The sequence below is a fragment of the Pisolithus orientalis genome (genome assembly GCF_024613125.1).
Source record: "Pisolithus orientalis strain OTSU chromosome Unknown F5J12scaffold_22, whole genome shotgun sequence".
Lineage (NCBI taxonomy): Eukaryota > Fungi > Basidiomycota > Agaricomycetes > Boletales > Pisolithaceae > Pisolithus > Pisolithus orientalis.
Genome location: NW_026260803.1, coordinates 317,601 through 338,145, shown reverse-complemented (window position 1 = coordinate 338,145; position 20,545 = coordinate 317,601). Strand labels below are relative to the sequence as shown.

At 48.6% G+C, this 20,545-nt stretch overlaps 9 protein-coding genes across 9 annotated transcripts; 3 read left to right on the top strand and 6 right to left on the bottom strand.

The window, feature by feature from the left end:
• Window positions 1–841: 841 nt before the first annotated feature.
• Window positions 842–2,696, bottom strand: F5J12DRAFT_841872 (uncharacterized protein). The gene is made up of 5 exons (XM_051746145.1): window positions 2,540–2,696; window positions 2,316–2,488; window positions 1,989–2,166; window positions 1,410–1,933; window positions 842–1,354 (listed from the first exon to the last, which is right to left on the bottom strand). The coding sequence occupies exons 1-5, from the start codon at window positions 2,591–2,593 to the stop codon at window positions 865–867; spliced, it is 1,419 nt and encodes a 472-aa protein (XP_051598461.1). The 5' UTR covers window positions 2,594–2,696; the 3' UTR covers window positions 842–864.
• Window positions 2,697–2,789: 93 nt separating this feature from the next.
• On the top strand, window positions 2,790–4,072 carry F5J12DRAFT_906377 (origin recognition complex subunit 2-domain-containing protein; the record flags this gene model as incomplete). Its single annotated transcript, XM_051748783.1, has 3 exons — window positions 2,790–3,297; window positions 3,386–3,620; window positions 3,664–4,072. 3 exons carry the CDS (start codon window positions 2,790–2,792, stop codon window positions 4,070–4,072), a joined length of 1,152 nt encoding a protein of 383 aa, XP_051598460.1.
• A 26-nt stretch (window positions 4,073–4,098) lies between these two features.
• On the bottom strand, window positions 4,099–6,082 carry F5J12DRAFT_225289 (ERG4 ERG24 ergosterol biosynthesis protein). Its single transcript, XM_051738472.1, has 7 exons — window positions 5,414–6,082; window positions 5,141–5,355; window positions 4,866–5,081; window positions 4,572–4,812; window positions 4,435–4,516; window positions 4,246–4,380; window positions 4,099–4,192 (listed from the first exon to the last, which is right to left on the bottom strand). Exons 1-7 carry the CDS (start codon window positions 5,769–5,771, stop codon window positions 4,126–4,128), a joined length of 1,314 nt encoding a protein of 437 aa, XP_051598459.1. The 5' UTR covers window positions 5,772–6,082; the 3' UTR covers window positions 4,099–4,125.
• F5J12DRAFT_913964 (uncharacterized protein) lies at window positions 5,853–7,338 on the bottom strand (the record flags this gene model as incomplete). Its single annotated transcript, XM_051749110.1, has 7 exons — window positions 5,853–6,406; window positions 6,473–6,496; window positions 6,554–6,638; window positions 6,698–6,758; window positions 6,826–6,839; window positions 6,971–7,017; window positions 7,081–7,338. The coding sequence occupies 7 exons, from the start codon at window positions 7,333–7,335 to the stop codon at window positions 5,954–5,956; spliced, it is 939 nt and encodes a 312-aa protein (XP_051598458.1). The 3' UTR covers window positions 5,853–5,953.
• Window positions 7,339–9,277: 1,939 nt separating this feature from the next.
• On the bottom strand, window positions 9,278–10,035 carry F5J12DRAFT_841854 (uncharacterized protein). Its single transcript, XM_051746144.1, has 4 exons — window positions 9,942–10,035; window positions 9,805–9,889; window positions 9,674–9,755; window positions 9,278–9,619 (listed from the first exon to the last, which is right to left on the bottom strand). Exons 1-4 carry the CDS (start codon window positions 9,951–9,953, stop codon window positions 9,601–9,603), a joined length of 198 nt encoding a protein of 65 aa, XP_051598457.1. The 5' UTR covers window positions 9,954–10,035; the 3' UTR covers window positions 9,278–9,600.
• Window positions 10,036–10,628: 593 nt separating this feature from the next.
• F5J12DRAFT_783990 (uncharacterized protein) lies at window positions 10,629–12,381 on the bottom strand (the record flags this gene model as incomplete). The annotated part of the gene is made up of 10 exons (XM_051742966.1): window positions 10,629–10,695; window positions 10,754–10,785; window positions 10,974–11,023; window positions 11,092–11,169; window positions 11,231–11,360; window positions 11,410–11,543; window positions 11,633–11,658; window positions 11,794–12,020; window positions 12,045–12,077; window positions 12,328–12,381. The coding sequence occupies 10 exons, from the start codon at window positions 12,379–12,381 to the stop codon at window positions 10,629–10,631; spliced, it is 831 nt and encodes a 276-aa protein (XP_051598456.1).
• Window positions 12,382–13,682: 1,301 nt separating this feature from the next.
• On the bottom strand, window positions 13,683–15,177 carry F5J12DRAFT_224806 (uncharacterized protein). Its single transcript, XM_051738471.1, has 5 exons — window positions 14,966–15,177; window positions 14,397–14,893; window positions 14,311–14,346; window positions 14,074–14,194; window positions 13,683–13,991 (listed from the first exon to the last, which is right to left on the bottom strand). The coding sequence occupies exons 2-5, from the start codon at window positions 14,719–14,721 to the stop codon at window positions 13,802–13,804; spliced, it is 672 nt and encodes a 223-aa protein (XP_051598455.1). The 5' UTR covers window positions 14,722–14,893; window positions 14,966–15,177; the 3' UTR covers window positions 13,683–13,801.
• A 145-nt stretch (window positions 15,178–15,322) lies between these two features.
• F5J12DRAFT_723326 (heterokaryon incompatibility protein-domain-containing protein) lies at window positions 15,323–16,531 on the top strand (the record flags this gene model as incomplete). Its single annotated transcript, XM_051741444.1, has 2 exons — window positions 15,323–16,236; window positions 16,324–16,531. The coding sequence occupies 2 exons, from the start codon at window positions 15,323–15,325 to the stop codon at window positions 16,529–16,531; spliced, it is 1,122 nt and encodes a 373-aa protein (XP_051598454.1).
• A 184-nt stretch (window positions 16,532–16,715) lies between these two features.
• F5J12DRAFT_894317 (uncharacterized protein) lies at window positions 16,716–17,610 on the top strand (the record flags this gene model as incomplete). Its single annotated transcript, XM_051747732.1, has 3 exons — window positions 16,716–17,051; window positions 17,106–17,177; window positions 17,227–17,610. 3 exons carry the CDS (start codon window positions 16,716–16,718, stop codon window positions 17,608–17,610), a joined length of 792 nt encoding a protein of 263 aa, XP_051598453.1.
• Window positions 17,611–20,545: the final 2,935 nt, after the last annotated feature.

Below are 20,545 nucleotides of genomic sequence, written 5' to 3'. Positions count from 1 at the left end.
CTACGATGCATGACAGATCCCATCATGATCAAAGACACTCATGTGAGACCTGATTGGTCAAAGTGGGAGGAAGCAATTAATAAAGAACCGGGCGTGGCTCCTTCCGCTCTGCCGGCTGTCTTCTGTTTCTGTCCATGGGAATCGTAGTATATCGTGATAACGGGACGTGCGTACGCTCTGGGCCGGAATTAGCTGGGATTGACTACGTTGCTCCTTCACTCCTTCACCTGTACTTGTGCCAGCTGTCCCCGCCGTGACAGGACCTGTTCAATGACTTTTATTTGATCGACGAAACAAGTGCTCCATCCGAACGAATGCCTTCTGGAAACGTTTCCACAGGGTCCAGTGTTCAAGGAGACGTGCAGAGGAAAACCCTGAGACGGTCCTTGTGACTGTTTTTCCGATTGATTAACTCGTCTCACTTCGCATGTCACTTGGAAGAATTGAAGCGTACCGAGAGGTTACCAGCAGGTATAGAACCGGATGACCTCTCACGCCCAGACAGACGACCTCTCCTTGCCATCGTGCAACGGGTTTACTTGGTGCATTTTGGGTTACATAAGGTAGACGGGTTAGACTTTAGAGGTTTGATGTTAGTAAATTCGCCCTCATCAGGGTCAGTGTTGTAGACACGTCGCAGGAATCGTCATGCCATTGAGGTTTCGACGACGTCCTCATCGGATGCGGAGTCTATCCTCGTACCCCGACGCTGTAGCTGAGACCTACAAACAGCCTCACAATGTCAGCGGATCTGGAGTAGGTCATTCGCCATTGCGACATCTAAAACCCCTGGGACTCTATGTACTGCACAAGTTTCACCCGCTATGAGTAAACTCAGTACTGTATCTTAACCTCGTAAAAAAACTACAGAGTGACAACGTGATACACGTGAATCGTGAGGATACAACAAACAAACTTCCTTTCGTTTACTTGAACTGCAACGAGAAAGCAAGATGTCAAAGATCGGTTCCTCACATTTAAAAAAAAACGCCAACTCACATTCTTCCCATCCTGCCACTTCTTCCCATCGATCTCCAAGTCCCAGGCTAAAGCACCCTCGAAGAAAGCTTTGTCCTCGGCGTTCTCGAGGTCGAGTTTCCTGTAGATGTAGCTCTCGTAGTCGGGTGCTACCTCGACAACGGGTTTAACATCCTGACCACGCAGGATCAGAGCACCGGCGATGATCGAGTTGTTGGCCTCTCCAAGGACGCCCATGGATCCGAAAAGATATTTACGTGAAGCCTCCAGACGGTTGAAGAAACCGCCGATTTGGTTTGAGGACATGAAGACGAGGGTCAATTCCTCGTTATATTTGAAGTCAACACGGTAGACTGAGAAACCCTCTCTGTCGAAGCTACGATGGAGTAGGTGTCAAGTCGATGGAGACGACTACATTTGGGTAAACTTACTTCTCGTAGAACCACTCAAGAGAGCCACCGGGTCCGCGAGTGTCTTTGTTGGAGTAAGCGCGTTTCCAGTCCTCGAGATTGAAGGTCGATTTTGGTAGGAGATCGAGAGGGTTTTTGGCTTTGGGCTCCTCAGGGACAAGGCTCTCCTCTTCCTCCTCATCTTCTTCTGCTTTCTTGGGTCTCTCCTTCTTTGGAGCCTGTGCAGGAGCAGGCTGCTTAGGTTCCTTTTCTTTCTTCTCCTTTACGGGTGGAGTGTACTGTGCGGCCTTCTCGACGAACGTGGGTTGGCCAAAGACCTCCTTGAGTTTTGGTTGATTGATGATGAGGTCGAGGTGGCGGAGGATATTTGGGTACTTAGCACGCAGCGGGGCATCGAGGGTGTATGAGACGGCAAGGAAAATGACAGAGGAAACGGTGATATCAGCAAGGGTGAGGCGCTCGCCAACAAGGTAGGTACGAGTGAGGAGGATCGTCTCGAGGGAGTTAAATCCTCGGATCTGACGCTCGGTCATTGTCGTATGGATCTGTTTGGTGTTAATCGCCGCAAAAAAAAAGTAAAGGGACGGTTGCCAGACTTACAGCCTTGTTATATGGCATATATCCGTTTAACATCAGATAAATGAACTCGGTGCACAAGTGTATTTCCGACTCCGCGAAGTGCATATATTGGTCGACGAGAGCGGCGTCTTCGAGGGTGCCACCGAGAAGGCCCGAATTAGGTGGAATGGAGGCAACTATGGGTTCTCCGTAAGTATCGCTCGCTTTCACAGGTGTGCAACGAAAAGAGGGATGATGGCGGTCAGAAATACCACTATCTGTCGACATCAAATTCCGACAGGGATAACTGTTGAAGATATTTTCTTCCTTCCACCCAATAACCTGACAAGCATCGCGTGTGATACGTACTATACCTGAGCGATGGCGGCGCCTTCGGTCAGGTTAAGACCGTTTGCGCACTCAAGAGCAGGGATCTTTCCATGAGGGAACTTGGCCAGGAAATCCGGCTTTTTGTTGTCTTCGTAGTGCTTGTACTCTGGTTCCTCAAACTCCACGCCAGCGACCGCAGCAGTAGCCTTGATCTGTTACGCGAAGATTAGATTTGACAACAGAAAATGCGAGAAAACACGTACGATGGTGGTCTGGTTCATGCTGGGGACAGAGTAAAGCTTTCCAATGGGCGCCATTTTCTGAGCTCACGAATGGGAAGATGGAAGAGAAAAGACAAGAAGCGATCGATATCTGATTTTTTTTTTCTTGCACGGAAACACTCCAAGTCACATCGTATTGGCGGGTCAGATAATCGACCCTAATCAGAGCTTAGGGCAGGCGTTATCGATCTGATAACCCCCAATTATTATTTATTTATTTTGCTCACCTGCCATGGACAGCGACGACAGGTCAGACGGCGAGCAGAGACAGCAGTGGGATGAGTCCGAGCTGGGTGCACCCGGGGTGGCTGCGTCGACGCCGTCGTTTGAGGCGTATTTTTTGCAGGCGTCGTCGCGGTCTGCGACGTCCTCCAACGTGTTCTCGTCGCGCGTCCTGCCCCTTAGCGCAGACGAGTACGCGGCGGCCATCGCAGCGTACAAGGCACGCCCACAGGGCCAGACGGTGCAGACGCGATGGACCGGCCCATGGGACGAGGCCACCGCGTTTCGTCGGTACGCACGGGAGCTCGCCGAGGGCTTCAACCTGCTCTTCTATGGCTTCGGTTCCAAGAGGGCCATCCTAAACAAGCTTGCGACGGAATGCCTTGCCAAGAAAGGCCACGTCGTCGTCGTGAACGGTTTCCAACCAAATACCACGCTCAAGGATATCCTAGCCTCCATCGAGCGCGTGCCCGGTGTGCTGTCCCACTCTTCGTCGCTCCCTCTTTCAGCGGAACAACGTATATACGATTTTTTCGCTGAATCCTCGCAGGACGAACCACGTGCCCATCTCTACCTCGTCGTGCACAACATTGACAGCCCTGCCAGTGCGCTCCCAAAAAATCAGAAACTTTCTCTCGCTCCTTGCACTCAACCCCAACGTACATCTGGTAGCCTCCATCGATAGGCTGAATGCCCCCCTACTTTGGTCGGCGTCTGATGTCAGTTCTCGAAAGTCTCCCGCGCATAATCCCGGAGATATGAAGAGCAGTGTGCTGAGACGCGGTTACGCATGGCTGTGGCACGACCTCACCACTTTGTCACCTTACGACTTCGAACTCACGTATGCAGATCGATCCTCAATCTTCCGGTGCTGCTGCACTGAGTACTGGCACTCGGACTGCACGTCAAGGCATCACAGCAGGAGGCAACGCGTCTGGTGGTCCGCTCTCTGAGACTGCAGTAGCGCACGTCCTTGCAGCCGTTACTGCCAAAGCAAAAAAACTCTTCGCCTTCCTTGCCGCGAAACAGTTGGAGAACATCGAGACTGCACCCGCAGAAAATGCTACCGACCTCCAACAGTACGGTCTCACATACGACACCCTTTTCTCTGCTGCCCGAGCCGAATTCATCGCAACTAATGATACCACTCTGAGATCACTCCTTGGAGAATTCATGGATCATGGTTTAATCCTTTCAGTAAATCAGGGCGGATCAGGCGGTGGTGAAACACTCTGGATCCCCTTGCGCAAAGAACGCATTGCAAAAATTCTGCAATCCGTAAACGAAGAATAAGAAACATCATTCCTTCTGAAGATCGAATGGATTTTGTAGCGAATATTACGAACTTAATACACGTATGGAATAATACGATACGGAACCAGCTTCTTGTATTTCTCCCAGTCTTTGCCGTACCTAATATATACATTTGTGAGCATAAACTCGACCGAGACAAGGTGTGAACTCACTTTTTCTCGCACATCTCGTCATCACGGCGTTGTCTGTGAATAAGAAGCACCGCGAAATAGATGACATAGAAGTACGTGATAGGTGTTTCGAAGCCAGTCGGCAGAGACCAGGCAACTGCCATGACGAGGTCGCCACTAGGTCATCCAGATCAGTACTGCATGATGACATTAATTCAACCTGCCACATACAAATAATTAGGATGCCGGGAACGCCCCCACCATCCCGAAGTAAGCAATTTGGATCCACTCTCGGTCGTGAAATATTGAAGGTCTGTGGCTTCCATCAGAAAAAATCCAATGCAACATGGAGCACGTCTACAACTCACTCTTGGGGTTACGTCCGTTCCTAAAATCATTCTTTTCCCCATTTGCATCCCGGAAGATATAGTAACCCAATGCGTTTACCGCGAAGATACTCAAAGCAACGAGGGGTCCGAATTCTACAGGGTTAAAGGCAAGATACCGCGCTTGTAGGGAGTACACGAATGGGACCCATAGCAGGTCACCAACGGCTAGCATGAATCCAAAACCATCAGTTGTAATATCCATAGTAGTGAAGACAGCCGGCTGCATGATTGTGGATCAGGTGCCGCTACGAGAAAGATGCCCATGTGGCTTACCTCGTTGTACAATCCATCTGCAACATAGAACGATTGAAAAGCGAGGACCAACCACATCGAGTAAGTCACGTTCTGTAGACCTCCACGACGCACTGCCTGCTCGCAGAGCATGCCGATATTGACGAGAACCCAAAGCATGAGACCAGGTCTGAGTTCATTGAATGACTTGATATCGAATAGCCCAATAGACGGGTTTAGTTCGCGACCAATGTAGAACTTGGTTGCGTACACACGTGAGAATCGAACTTGGACCAAAAACGATAGTAAGGACTTACATCATAAATCGGGTTTCCAGAGTTGCCGCCTAAAGCGAGAAGGGCACCTTTGCGGAACGATGCGGCGTACACTGCGAGCGCTTGCACGACCGACATCATCAATGCAGCGGTCATGAAACCGACCCACTTGTGATAAATGAATGTGAAGGACTCAGGGCCGAACCGCATGATATAACCAGTCGTGATACCCAGGGTGAGCAAGAAAGTCGAAAAGGCTGCGCCGACCATGCCAGCATCAGAACACCAGTTATTTAGACAAAACTGGGTACGCACCGTTGATTTTATACTGTTTCTTTTCTCCAGTGCGTAATTGAACACCCTCAATCCAATCACCCGGGAGGACGGCCCAAGCCACGACACAGTACATGTACCAGGCAAAGTACATGAGGAATGCTTGTGTGTCCCATAAGCTTACCCACCATGCTATATCCGTTACCGCGGCTTGGATGCGTGCAGGAATAATGTCCAGAGACGGAGGGCACCCGCCGGAAGTTGCTGAACAGCCAAAGTAGAGGGCGTACGCCGTTGCGGGGACGCCAAGAATGATCAAGAACGCTCCCGGTGGCCCCAGAAATTCGTACGTCATGGTTCGTGGGTCTAGGGTGTCATCTTTTCGTGGTTTTGACGACATTTCGCGACGGATGAGTGGTGAATAATGAAAAAGCCAACTCGCCAGAGCTAATAATTGGTTGGTGTGAAGTAACAAAGTGGTGCCACCAGGCCCAAACAACCGCCACTCGTTAGTATCTACATTCCCCGCCTCCTCATGGTACTCAGAGGTAGAGGTATTAGTCTTTGTTTATCTACTCGCACTCAATTCACTACGAAAGCTTCTTTCACCTTCTCTACATCACGACACGTTAGACTATAACGCATCGCGCGAGTGAGTGTTCCTCCGTGACGGACAACCTCGTGCATGTTTTCGTCCCCAATATTCTGCCAGTTGGCGATGAGAACGTCCTCCCCCGCAGCACGTCTGAGCCACCCACGTCCAACGAACGTGTCTGGCAACGTCTCATCGATACCATGTAAGTGAGACGTGTAGAGATCGTCGGTCGTGATAATAGCGCTCCTCGGTTCCAAAAGGACGGACAAGACAGGCTTCGCGTCGATAGATCTTCCATTACCTTTGCCATCCTGCTGAGAGATGGTAGAATCCATCATTACCTCACCTCCCGGGTTGTATCTAAAGTAGTGGAAGATGGTGTGGGATCCCAGAGAAATTGTCGCGACAACGGGGTAATATGATAGTCCGTCTTCGTGAGGCTAGACCAAAGCAGCTGGTTCAGTGCCATCACATCAATCTCATTGGTGTGGGACACAGAAGCTCACCATGATTCCTTGGCCAGGGAGATACTGCAATGAATAGTGTTAAAGGACCTTGACCGTGATCGGGGTGTCCGATTCGCTTACTTCATTAAGAATGATATGGTTTGGTTCTCGGTGTGGGGAACGCTCAAACGCCCTCGTTCCCCTCAGCCGGCTTAAAATGTCAGGGCTATGCAGTAGACAGATAAGGATTTCGACTTCAGTCACGACGATCGTGGCTGAGCTCACAAGGACGTCAAGAAAGCAGGCATCTGTTCTTTTAGCAGGGTGTTCTGTAATACTTGTCCACCTGATTGAGATAGGAGCTCTCCACATCAGAAAGAACCATGCTAACGGCGTCGGGAAAAGTGTCTCACCCCACAACTGCAATCTGGCACGATTATAGCATAGCAGTGCGTAAGTGGCTAGAAATTTAACGGTGATGTTACCAGGAGAGTCTTCCTACGGCACATGTGCCAGGAAGTACAGACTCCGGCTGATACGCATGTGGTATGTACGCACCTACGATTGCACAAAGTCTTCCACCTGTGTTTTGGAGACTCGCCGATCTGATCACTCGCACAAATGCTCTATGATCAGGATAACAGCACATCGCGTTGGGGGGCACTTGCCTTGCGTAGTAGGTGAACTTCCTCCTCTCTAGATATGAACTCTGGGATATAGTAGGCGCCCACGATATCGTGTTGGAAGGCGTATAGACTTATTTCATCCGGCATCGTCCTCAGACTTGAATTAGAATATCGGAACAGACTAAGAACATCGACGTTGATGGTGATGGATGCAGTCCCACGCGCAGCAGTCGCTTCCAGGCCTCCGAAGCACTTGTAAGTGCATACGAGCGGAAGTCCAACTTTAACTGCATGCATCGTTGAAACGCTGAAGGACAAAGGAATGCTAGACTACATCTATTCACGCTGGAGCCGCCGGTGTTCGGACTTCTCGAACTGGTTAGTCGGTCTGCGTCTTGGGGACACCATGAATTTATGACATCAGTTGTCACAAGACACTGAGACCGTCGTTAATCTCGACCGCTTGCACCCTCCAACTAACCCTCATTGTAAGTTCCATTGACTTTTCCCAATCGGATGTTTTCAGGGAGTCCCCAGATTGATTGGCCTTTCCACGACCTTTGTAGCTGGGAAGTGTCACTCGTCTCTAAGGAAGTACTCTTCTAATCCCTCGGGAACTTGTCATGAACCCGGGTGAGTACTGCAACATACACTGCGACCCTGGCAGGGTCAGAATCAGGGCTCCGATTCCGTGATAAGCTAATTATCTCCGGCGACACAGAATATACATACATACCGAAGGTGCCAGGCACTCTTATCGGCTTGCAATGTCGTATGTATTGAGTCAACTGGCTATACCATTCCTCCCTCGTCTGCTATATACCAAGTCCTCATTTCGAGCTCGCACGACGCACGTTGCAACATTTCTATTGCAGACTTATGTGGTTCAGGCCCTTCCCTGAATGGGACATTTCAAAAATTCCATCTGCCGTGCGCTTCCCGAGACCACCGGGGGGTTGGACACACATGTAACAAACATGCTGATCTGAGTAAAGAAATTCGTGTCCCAAGGATGTGAAGCTTATAAATGGAGCGGAACACGTGCAAGATCTTCCGACAGCCTTCGTACCGCAGGCGGCCGTCCCTCCGTCCCTGCGGATAGCTAAGGCATACCGAGCTCATTCAGATATGATCAGATGGCTCTGGACAACTATCGCGGGGCCTTCCGTTTGGGAAATTGGGGTCATGTCCACTCAGGCCCCTGATTGCTTGCTTGTGTGATCTGAGTGGGAATCTCCCATCACTTCACGGCGCATCGCACTGCCGCTGCCGCTTAGCCAGGTCAACCTTCTAATCTCATGACTTCTCTAAAAACTGATTCAGCCATCATGGGTAATTACGTCAGAAAAAAAACCCAGTTATCAAGTTGATTTCCGCCTGTCTGGACCTGTGTTATTTGAGGTGAGTCCCTAAGTACCGGTACCCGCGAACGCGCATTTCGCAGCGATCTAGTCCTGATCGGTAGTCAGTTACCTAAAGTGAGATGTGGTTTTCCCCCCTTCATATACGTAGTATGCATTTTTGCATTTACAGACAACGATCTAGTGCCTGTGGAGGAGTGCGCCTCGAACTCAAAGGGTCCCCCTTTCCTGGACAATGGCGCATAATCATTTGTCTCATTCGGAGATCCAGGGTAAGGGTGTAGGGTAGCCGAGGAGGGTTAGAATATTATATCACGAGGAGATGACCAGATCAGAACCGACAATGGAGAACAAAGCAGGTGCGAACAAAGGCCTGACTTCAATTTTGTAGCACCGCTTATTACGGGAAAGCTTAGGAAACCCGGACCCCGCTGGCAAGAATGGTCGGGGCGCGATACATTCATTATTGGCAACCTCTGGTCTTTAGCCTGCGAACTTAATCTAGTCAGTGATTCAATGAACGCTGAAAGGCTATATTGATACCGCGGATGAGAGTGGGATAGCGAACAGACCCGAGCTAAAAAGGAGATAATCATCCAGAAGTCGTATTAACTGAACCGTTTGGTAAGGCAATCCAGATTGACGCTCGTTGCTTGTGCCCCTTCGGCATCCACGGCCAACGATCACCCCCGTCTGCGTGGAACGAATCGGCCGCCATCACATGGTATGCACCAAGCATTGTGGAGTTCAGGAAGAGAATTTTCTTCGCGTCCGAGCAAATGGTAGGGCGCTCAGGGAATATCGTCACATGGTGAGGCCACCGAAGGCGATGCGAATAAGGTATTCATGGGACTTGCAAGGACGCTTGGGCATAAGTACTCGTGTTGGTTTTTAATGCGCGAAACGAACAAGGCTATCTACTTATCCAGTCATCTTTCCTGCCAGAGCTTTCCCCCTAACAGCTATGCCATTGTCACCACAAACTCTGTTCAAAAAGCCCCGCGAGGGTTATTAGATGGGAATATGTACGGAGTCCCCGGGGAAGAATTTTCCGTCGGGCACTGAGACCGTGTACGTAACGAGAAGCGAGCAATAATATTACTTATCAGAGAGGGCGAAAAGCTGATAGAAGGGGGGTGACGATGTATATTGATGAGAAATGATGACGCTAACGGCAAGTGCGCGGGATCGAAAAAAGCAACTATTTTTGTTGTTCTGAACTGTAAATTTATTCAGCATCCCGAGGTCGAACGAAAGAGGATGACCGTGCGTACACCGGTACATAGACACATGGGTAACCTCGCCGATTGCAATTACCGCAACTTGGACGTCCTCCGTCACATTTTAACTTTCGGCCTGGAGAGGCATAAGAGATGTGTGCAGGTGGCGTAAACAAGGGAAGCACCTCGACAGAATTGGCATGCCATGGGAGTCCGTCGGGGGACTCTCGGTGCGTCATGATCAATGTATGTCCTATACTGGTCATAAGACTGATTCGAGCCTCAGTTTCAATACGAGCTCTTAAAAAACTTTGAAGCATACTTGGGAAGACATGGATAAAGTTATGGGTATGATGGAACAGCTGGTGAATACGGAGGGCGTGAATAACAGAAAGCCAATATAATGAAGGGGCGATGTATCAGCAAGAAAAAGCTGGGTTCAATGCAACCAATTTATGGGTGCCCACCCTATGAGGGAAAGCGCGCCAAATGAACCATGAGCCCCAATCAAGGTTTGGCAAATTCGCCATTCTCAGATATAGATCATCCAAGCAAAGGAAAAAGTAGTAGATCTCCGCTATGTCGGCTGCGAGTTGTTATTTTAAAACGCCACCATGTATTGGTCGGATTAGAAGATATCAAGGAAACGACCTTCTTCTGCACCGTCTCTTGGAAGTGCCACGCGCCGGCTTTCAGCGAGGAAAGTTTAAGTCCAGGTTTGTGATACATTGACCCTAGTCGAGTCAAGGATGCAACTTTAGTGCCAATCGGTTTCATAAACAACTTTGCCTCGGACTATGTGCGGAAATTGGACATCTTAGTCCGTGTTCTGCCGGTGCCGAACTTGACAGCGTCTTCGGAAGACTAGAATGTACCGTGAGGGGAATATGGATCCCGTTCTCGTTTTCATAAAGCAAGGCGGTTTGTAAACGGGTATGTATGTACATACGGAATTTATTAGGGCGTGCCCAGCCCTCTGTAACATTAGGGTCGGGCGTAGGGTCGCACTCTACACGGGCATAGCGCCGCGGCAGTTTTCGATGGGCCACGCGGCCATTCCAGCCTCACGCTGTGACCTGCGTGGCTCTAAATCAAATCGAACTAGATGCGCCGACTAGAACTGGATGTACGTACCCATTCAGTTTCTGGACTTCTCTAATCGTGAGCTACTTATGAGTACCGTGGTCTGCGCCAAGGCAAGGGAAAAAGGCTAGGTAAACCCGGGCCGTAGGCGCGGACGCGAGGAGAAACCCATAAACCTTGGGGAAGATGAGTAGGTGGTTTATCGATGGACACTCGTAACACACCCAAGCTGAATTAAGGCTGTCACATGATGAATGATGGAAGTACTTACATGCGCAGAACCGACCACAGCTTGGTCCGGCCATAGCAGCTGAAAGTGTCCTAGTGCCTTGAAGGTTTCAATCTGAAAGTTTGGACACGTGTCCGGAGTCGACCGTTTCGTTACCTACTACTTTTGGAGGTGAGCTTGAAAGCAGTGTTTCCAGCCTGTACAGTGTCCCTGCCGCTGATTGGCACAGTCGGATCACCTACAGGAAGACGTTCCCGTCCTCTCTTGATGTGATGGGCCAGCCCTTACTTCTGACGTACCGGGATGCCACAGGTTCTTCTGAGAATACATGACTTGGTGCCGAAGCTCAGCGACCCCAAGAGCGGTATCTGATGGCCAGAGCGCTACGAGCTGGCCATTGTGACCGTGGAAAGAAAGCACTACAATGTCCTGATGCATCCACATTGTGCCGGCAGCCGGAGTGCGCCCGATTACAAACTGGGCCGAAGCCAGAGGACCGCGGCGTATCAGGTAGCTCCTTCTCTGGATGCCGCGCTCGAAGAACGTTCACACTTGGAATCCCTGCGTCCATACATGAAACTACTGGATTTTTCTGTCGGACGCCTCCATCTCCTGATAAATTGTCACAATTTGTGACTCGTTCCTTTCAACTCCGATCCATGACATATTGAAGTTGCAGTCAGCAGGTTGTAAGTTCCTACTTCCCGGAGCCAGCTGAGGGCATGATCTGCAAGAAAAAGTCTCAGTTGTTGGCGGCTACATCACTGATGTCTGGCTTGTTCCCAATGCAGATATTCGCTTTCTCTCTACGTGGTGGCGTCTACATACTACGGAAGGAACCGAGCTCCTAAGGACGACGCACGGTGTAAACTTGGGAGAAGGCCGACTGCTCGTACCACTGCCACCAACCGGGCCAGAAGTCGGATCAATGGCCACTGTGACCCTGGCTCCTGCACAAGGCAGGCCGGCTTTCTTCCAGAAAGGGAACATCTCGAACATTACTATTACTATCAAATCACTTGTTGCCTCCACTTGGCTCGTAGCTGTCCCGGTGAATGATCGAGTGCTTGCGGTGCCACTATTTAACACCTAGAAGATGAATCAAAAACTTACTTTGCAGGCGGTTTTCAACCGAAGCCACAAATCCTGTGGCCGACGATACAGAGTTGGTTAATGACTCCGCACTCGTTATGATCTGCGTTGGTTTGCATCACTGCCGGAAGGACTCTCGAATGTCTTATCAGATGTCTCAATAATTTTCCGCATGCCGTACTGTTGTTTCCGGCGCGACTTTGCAAGATATCGTGCAGTAAGCATCGTGCCCCTTATCTGTCTGCCATTCTAAACACATCCCTTTACACTTGCGCCCTCTCGCTCATCGATCGGACGCTCGCACCCCTCTCGGCCGGATCCCAGACAACCTAGAAGCAGCAGTGTAATACCGGACCATCTTGGTTCAATTTACGGTAAGATGTGCCTAGAGAAGAGTGCTACATGATCTCATACACAGGAACTGGGGTCTCGTATCTGAATGCGTCTTTGCCCACGCTTTGGGTGCCCGGTCCGTAGCGTCAAGATCTCTGTTACACTCGTGCCTAGATGTGGTACAAACACCTGTCTTCTTTCATCTCTCTTTGTACCGTGAGTTTGTTCAATTCCGAGGTACTTCGTTCACGTTTTGCGGAGCGAGCATGTTTCACAGAGGTTACATAATGTCTAATACCAAATAATGCTCGTTGTGGACGGATACTGGTACCTCAGGAACTCCACGAGACTTTTTTTCGAAGTTAATGACCGACACCAAGGGCAGTCTATTTACTCTTCTATCTGGGACCAGCTGTCAGGTACTAGATCTTTCGAGAGCCCACGCCGATTACATTTCCCGACCGACGTGGGATGTGTGGTCAGCAGTATGTCAGCGACCATCTCCATGTATCGTTCGATAAGTCTAGTCAGATAGATTTGGTCCGCATTATTACACCGAAGTTTCGCCGTTCTGTGCACGGTGTACATTCAATAATACGCTTCAAGGATTGGTGTACAGGCTTCCGGATCCCTTACGAATACATACTTGGCGCCCTTGCAGTCCGACGGAACAACGGAATGGATTGACTACCCCTCATCTATACACCGGATAATATCCTTTTGTGTTATTCACTAAGTATGTACCAGTCACCTTTTTTCAGTACAGACGTCGCATGATTTCTACACTTCGTTAATCGACATCTTACACTGCTTTCTCTGAAATCCAATTATTGGCAATATGTACGTCAGAAAGACTTGTCTCTACACTGACAAGTAGTGGACTCTCTTTAACGTCACTGTAAGCCTCCATATGAGTCCCCTTAGCAAGTAAGGGACACATGACTTATGGCAGGAGTGGTAATAGCTGACCCATATCACGCACGCCTCTGTGTTATTGCGTGCTCAGTGGTCACAATAACCAAGAGAATAAGGTGAGCCAATGCCTACATTGGACGCGATGTGTTGATGGGCGAAGGGTGAAATTTGAAACTTGGTTTATGAGTGAGTATTACTCCCCGCCTTACCTGACTGAGACACTTGGTTCCCCCAGATCGTTTGTCATACCCTACCTAACAGGACACTGGGTGATCACGCTACTCCGGCGCTGTAGTCTTTGATGTAGGCGCCGAAACGAGATCATTGCATGCATTATCTACACCTTTACTTCCCAAGCTGTTTTCCACAATAGGCTGCTCCTTCGCTATATCTTTCTCGTCATTCACATGTACTGTCAGTTCCTTACCCGCTCTACGAATGAAAATATCTTCAATGGCGTCCGCAGGCACAACAAGCATCAGAGACGGAGGTCGGCGCCCATCTCTACCGTCATTTTCCCCCGAATACGGCTATCGAAGGACATGCGACCCACCGAATGTCAAAAACGATCCTACAACTGAACCTAAGTACCCAGTTATCCGCGTCCGATGGCCACTTAGTGATCCGTGCCTTCCGGCGTTTCCCCGTCGACCATAAGGTGAAACCGATGGTGCAAAAGGGTGTTCTTGGCCCACGTTTTGTTTTCTTACTGGAGGTTGACTGCAGGCAGTTGACATCAACGTCGTATGTGGAACCCGCAGATGAAAATGCTTTCTCGAGGTATTCACGATCATACACTCACAATCTAGCGGCAGATGAGGAGAAAAACACAGAAAATGAATATATCAAGTGTTTATCGCGTAGCTTGAGAGCCGGTACGAAAGTTACTCTGGCCATGTAGGAAGATCGTCCTCTTGTCTGGGCTTGCATTGATATCGCGTGTGTTTGCGAGTCGAATGCAAACGATGAATATGCCCAGACAGATAAGGTGAAACATTAGCAAAGGTATCGCATACAATAGGTGATATAGGTGACTTACGTGTGGCGAGAACGAAGTCAGCTATGATGAATGGGCCTGGTCGACATTAGAAGTGTGGTATACCTGTCAGATAAACCTACCCTTACCGTTCCCGCACTGTATGGCCGTCCGTTGATGAAGTAGGTATTGGCGATCGCTTGTTGTCCGCTCAGCACCAATCACACTCAGAGAACTAGCCCCCGTACGCGAGCGGGCGTGATAGGAGGGCCAAAAGTACCCAGTGCTCAGACATAAAAGAAAGGAGGGTGGGGATTTAAGGATTTGTGGATTTGGGATATACATTCTAGTAGGCTGAATCAGCATCAAGTTATTTGCTTCTGTCTCCAAAGAATAGATGTCGAGGCAGGGATCAAAGTCGGTGACGTTGTCCAAAGCCCTAGTACCCGGATGCGCACAGGGAAGGGGTCCCATCTATTTGAAGCTGTACCACCTTGCTCGCTGAAGGTATTCATGGCACATCAGAGGGGACTAAGGTCACTCCCAATGAGCAATACGGTTGACAAGGGACCAGCAACAGCACGTCGGAAAAATCAGATACGGCCCGGGGATGCTTCTCAGACCTTGCGAAGTGCTTACACAAAACCTGATTTCAAGGACATTAGCACGGGTGGCGCTGATCGCCTTTTCGAGTGTTGTTACGTCTCACGGAGCTCACACGCTGGAAGCTGCTAATCACATTATCGCTCCTGTGGTCCGCGCCACCGAGCACCTTCATACTCCAAGAATCTCAGGGTTCTGCAGGATGGCTAGCACCGGGAAGACGAAGCAGTAACGTTGAGCAGGCATATGAAGTAGGAAGGGGCGCGTAAATGTGCTCTATCGAGTTGCTCCAACCCCGTGTCACGTGTTATTTCAAGCTCTCTGTTGCTCGTCGCCAGGCGCATAGCGCTCACCCTTTGAAGAATCATCCGCGGTTTCGGACCCCTAGGCAGTACGTGTGATAACATAAGATATGCCTATGATTGTTGATCTAGCATTAACTGTGTGAGCTTATGGTTTGCCTCTTAGGAAGATGCGGTTGTTGGATGTAAGAGCGGTCATCCCTCGCGAAGAGAATATTCAGCAAGCTGGATCCAAGACCAAGGTTTTGGAGGAACTAGATGAAAAGACTACGGAATATGCGATACTGTCGCACCGCTGGGGAAAAGAGGTTGATTACGATGAGATGACTGGACTCATGAAGATGGACGAACAAGACAGGAACGAGGTCAGGCAACGCGACGGTTACCGGAAGATCATCAAGAGTTGCGAACAGGCCATGACGGACGGCTACACATGGTTGTGGATTGACACATGTTGCATTGACAAACGAAGCAGTGTGGAACTCTCAGAGGCAATCGGGACTATGTATCGATGGTACCGCAGCTCGCAGCTGTGCTATGTGTACCTCAACGATGTCGACGAATTAGCCTTTCCTACTGAACCAGACTTCGACAGGTTTGGGAGATCCAATGGTTGGCCGGAGTGGTTCTCGCGAGGCTGGACACTCCAGGAACTCATCGCTCCTACTGAAGTCGAATTCTTTAACAAGGACTGGGTGTCTATCGGCACTAAACGGGACCTGACATACACAATATCGAGGATAACGGGAATTTCATCCTCTGTTTTGCGGTGGGGTCTCCCACGGTCAGGACCCAAACCCAACATCGCTCAAATTCTGTCTTGGGCCGCTGACTGCAAAACAACGCGAGTGGAGGACCGAGCATATTCACTGTTGGGATTATTTGACGTGAATATGCCGATTCTGTACGGGGAAGGCTCGAAAGCATTTCGGCGGTTGCAGTTCGAAATCATCCGGGCATCCAGCGATCATACTATATTTGCATGGAATCCAAAGGGATGCCTTGTGAGTGGCGGCAGTGTCCTTGCAGATGACCCAAGCTACTTTCGGGGCTGTCATGACATGAAAGAACTGGGACGCGAAGAGTTCGTCGATGAACTAGGGGCGTATTTGCTCCAGAATTTGATTGATGTGGACGCAGACCCGCGGAATATTCGATCGTTGCTTTACAGTGTGGACCCTCCACCTTTCAGATTCAACATCACCAATCTGGGCATCCAGGTGTCGTTGCCTGTCCTGTCCGATGGCGACGACTGTTGTTTCAAGGCTGTACTGCCATGTCTTGACAGTTATGGAAACCTGGTCACCATTGACCTCTGCTACAATCGACTTTGCTTTTCCAGGCGGCGGCCCTCTACATCGATTATGAACACGATCTAATTTTGCAAGTCACCTTATCTTGATTGCTTTTGAGACGGTGAGAAGATCTGTCACACTCTCAGGCTCAATGACAAGCGTGCCTTGTGGCATGGTTTTTCCCGTTGCGGTGCTTTCCCGTACAACGTCGCAGGGGACGCATTCACATTGTCACTAGGAAACACACTCGTCGTGCTAGTCTATGCCAATGACAACACCAAATCTCGCTTTGCAGTTGGATTTGGATGTTGCTTTGGTTGGGAATGGACACGTTGTTTGTGACGAATGCCCTGTAGACCACGAGGCCCGGTCATCGTACCTTGACTTTGCTAAGCAGGTATATGATTTCTTATGGAGTGCATCTATCCACAACTCCTTTTTATTCTCCGATGACATCGTTATTGAGGTCGCTCACCTTCCCCGATCCATTTGGGATGCAAGGATTGTTCGCGGCAACAACTATGGTGGCTACACCGACGTGATGATCAACGTCGAGCAATGCCCTGGTTGTTGTACTGGGTCACGTCAATATACAGATATATTTGTCGGTACTTTCTCCCATGTATGCGTTCGGATCTAACCATCTAAACAATCATAGCTGCCTTTGCATGAATTGGAATTGGATGGGGAATCTACACAGCTATATGAGTGGACCGATGAAGAGATTGCAGTAAGTCATAATGTATCTCTTTGGCCTACGCCAAGTCTCACACAAACAGCTGGGCGACTATGGCAACTACGGCGACTCCAGATTGGGCCATTTCAAACGCCATGGAAACATATTCGAAGATATACAGGAGCTTGGTATCAATCCCAGGGATTTAGTTTATCACCTAGTCATCTCTCGTGTATCCAGCCGTAAACGAGTGCGTGTTCGGCGTTGCGTGCAGGCTCAGCATGACATTGTGGAGTCGCCTCCTGTCGGCTTTGTCATGGTCAAGGGCGCCACGGAAACTGTCACACCCTTGGCATTACATCAACCCAAGGCCCTCTCGCTTCCAGACAATGAAGAATTCAGGTTATTGTTTGAAGCTTCATCAGAGAGACAGGGAATGACGGAATCGCGGTCACGACCAGTCAGTGACAGGTTTAAACAGGTTTAAACCATTCTTTTGCTTCCTGATGTTTATCACCCTGTCTTTCAGGCAAATGTGTTGTGACAGCAGTCATACAATGCTCAAAATTCCACAAAGTCAATGAAGGAAAATGGATGGATGTGGAAAGTGGTAAGTTTACTCAGGAGATGATTGCTACTTTTGTTTTGATCTTGCATGTCAGATTCAGCATCAAAGGGTGATAATTGGTCTGCAGACTCAGCAGGCATCTTTATCCCTCTATGCAAATTTGTAAGACCATTGATTCAGCATGGTCAACTGGCATGCATTGAGAAAAGGGAACAACACAAAAATATTAGGTGATCTGTTTGCAATCACATTGCTTGTAGCATCACTGATACTGTGTTTGAAATACAGGGAACACTTCTATGCCTCAACAAATCTGGCAACTACTCCTATTGACCAGGCTGTGAGCGAGAATTGTGTATCACTCACAAACACACCCTCATGGTGACCACAGAACAAACAAATGCTGAACAGAGCAGTCAACTTATCAGCCAAGTTTGGTTTAGAGTACCTGAAGAATTTTGTGTGTGTTCATCATTTGATATCTCAGCCTGTTTATACCTTTGAAATGTAGGTTGGTGATATAACATTTTTTGAGAGGCTCCCTTCAATAATGGAAACTCAGCTACCCTGCAATGCCTGTGTAAACATGACAGAAGGTCAGCATACACCATAGGTATTTATTGGGAAACTTCTGCTGCAGTATAGGAAATGGATTATCAGTGCCCCCATTGGATCAGACATCTGTTAGTTGGGCAGTGACACAGAATCTATTTGAATGCTGACCCAAAGCATGGCAGAACACATGCTGTGAAGCTGTGATACCCTTTTCCCTTGAGAAGTGCAAAGGCTGTGACAGAAAGTCCCTTTTTCGAGATGCAAAAGACCCAGCACCAAATAGAGTCTATATCCAAAACTCTCAGTGTTGGGGTAAGTGTCACTGTCAGCCAAAAGGAATTGAAGCTGATTCAAGCCATGAAAAGCTACTTGAACAGATCTGTACCACTCACCTCAATGCATCTGGTGGCAATCAGTGAGTGCTCATTTCTTCTTGTATTTTTCTGCACTGCACTGTTCTTTGTGCTCTGGTTCCAGAGGAACAGGTCAAATAGGCCACTCTAGTCATCATATGGTTGGTACCACCCCTTGACATTCAGTGGTGCAGGTCCTGATACTGGGACAGGCTAATGTCCATTCAATGGTACAAGAAGTTGAGGTGCTACAGGCAAAACTCCAGGCCACACAGGATGAAGATGAACAGCAAGCACTGGAGGAGGATATAACAGGAAAGGCAAGGATACCTTCAAGCTGTAACCTGGCTGAAGCTGATTGCTTGTCTGTTATAGATCCTGTGGTTCTATTGGTGTGGGATCTGTTCAGAAGTGGGCCAACTATTAGCACAGGTAAGCCAGTGATTTTGTCTGTTCATGTCCCTTGACATTGTTCAGGTCATGAACTCTGAGAAATTTCTTCCCCAGCAGGATTTGCATGAGATTGCAGAGATTATTATGAGATCTCCACATATGGACCTGGACAATGGTACAGTTCATTTGCAGAGGTAAGTGTAGTCATTTAGTCTGCAGTGTCAATGCAATTTGCTGAACATGCATTGTTCAAGGATCATGCTTGATGCAGGTGCAGGCATATCAAGATATGAGCTGTGGCTTGCTGCTTGGACTGCATGACAAGCTAGATTGTCAAGAGTTTTGGGAATCAACTCTATTCTTGGCACTCAAGAGACTGCCCCTCAGAGTACAAGTGAAGTGCCCTCCACATCAGTTGTTTAGTAACACTGGAACCTGGCAATGGAAGACTTTGACTTTGGCCATGTGGATTCAATGGATCATGTAGTCAACAGGTAACCTCCTCAATGAACTGTATATCTAAACCATGTATGCACTTCTATATCCTCTTGTAAACTAACCTTTCAATATGATTTATGTGACCTTTCCTTGTGGTGTATCACATGCCCCTTGCCCTGAAAACCAGTTCTCAACCTTGCTGGAACCCTGAAACCCCAAAGAGTCAAGATTGACTGTGAGTAGTGTCCATCATAACTATAGGTGTTATAAGCCAGTGATCTCATGGTTTCTTGGGAAAACATGAATTGCTATGGGTTCTATGGGTGGGCATGTCTGGAGGTCAAAGGAGTTACGAAGCACTATAAAGACACTTGCCTATGCATATCCCAATATACAACCTTATGTGTGCACTGAATCATGAACAGTCCAGTTTGAGGTTAGTTACAAGTTTTAATGGATCAGACCATTCCCCAGCTGCAAGGAGTTTTGCCAACTGAAGGTAGAAGCATCACATCAGTGGTGGTGGTACAGGAACTGGAAATTTGCCAAGTCTGTCAAGAGGGAATAACAGAAAAAGTTATTTGTAGTACATGTGTGACACCAATTGCAGTCACCAGTGGTGTGAACAGCAGAACCCTTGACCCCAGTGGTCTCTGGTGTGGTGGCTAGGTGGCATGGAGAACAACATGGGAATCAGTAGACATGGAACCTACACAACTTACAAACATTGGTGAGTGAGTAAAGATGGGAGTGGCACTTGCCCAGAGAACTCCAAGGAGAATCACAACAACTACCCCTCTCAGCACATCAGGAAAATAACACTTTACTATTTTTGACTTTTTGTGACTAATGTGACTTTTTGGGAAGGAACCTACTATCATTACCCATGTCCTGCAGGCATGGCTGCACTTTTCTTGCTGATTTTTGTCTTGTTCAAACCACCTAATTCATAGCTTTCAGTAGATACCACATACATTCAAATTGATGGAGGTTCCAAAGAGATATTGTGATTTTTCTCTCAGACAGTGTGCATCACACCAATGGCTCAATATCTCTGAATTTTCAGACATTTTCTAGTCTTCTTGGCTTAGATATATCATCACTTAGTTGTCTCA

Bases quoted from the DNA above. Each gene is read 5' to 3' on its own strand.
- F5J12DRAFT_841872 (XM_051746145.1), bottom strand. From the start codon at position 2,593: ATGGCGCCCATTGGAAAGCTTTACTCTGTCCCCAGCATGAACCAGACC. The intron at 1,934-1,988 runs GTAAGTCTGGCA...AACACCAAACAG, and splicing joins ATATGCCATATAACAAGGCT to ATCCATACGACAATGACCGA. The intron at 1,355-1,409 runs GTAAGTTTACCC...ACTCCATCGTAG, and splicing joins CTTGAGTGGTTCTACGAGAA to CTTCGACAGAGAGGGTTTCT.
- F5J12DRAFT_225289 (XM_051738472.1), bottom strand. From the start codon at position 5,771: ATGTCGTCAAAACCACGAAAAGATGACACCCTAGACCCACGAACCATG. The intron at 5,082-5,140 runs GTAAGTCCTTAC...TACGCAACCAAG, and splicing joins CTGGAAACCCGATTTATGAT to TTCTACATTGGTCGCGAACT. The intron at 4,193-4,245 runs GTGAGTTCACAC...TGTATATATTAG, and splicing joins GACGAGATGTGCGAGAAAAA to GTACGGCAAAGACTGGGAGA.
- F5J12DRAFT_841854 (XM_051746144.1), bottom strand. The intron at 9,756-9,804 runs GTGCTTCCCTTG...ATGCCTCTCCAG, and splicing joins GGCATGCCAATTCTGTCGAG to GCCGAAAGTTAAAATGTGAC.
- F5J12DRAFT_224806 (XM_051738471.1), bottom strand. From the start codon at position 14,721: ATGGGACCCCTTCCCTGTGCGCATCCGGGTACTAGGGCTTTGGACAAC. The intron at 14,347-14,396 runs GTAAGGGTAGGT...AATGTCGACCAG, and splicing joins GGCCATACAGTGCGGGAACG to GCCCATTCATCATAGCTGAC. The intron at 14,195-14,310 runs GTAAGTCACCTA...TATCAATGCAAG, and splicing joins TGACTTCGTTCTCGCCACAC to CCCAGACAAGAGGACGATCT.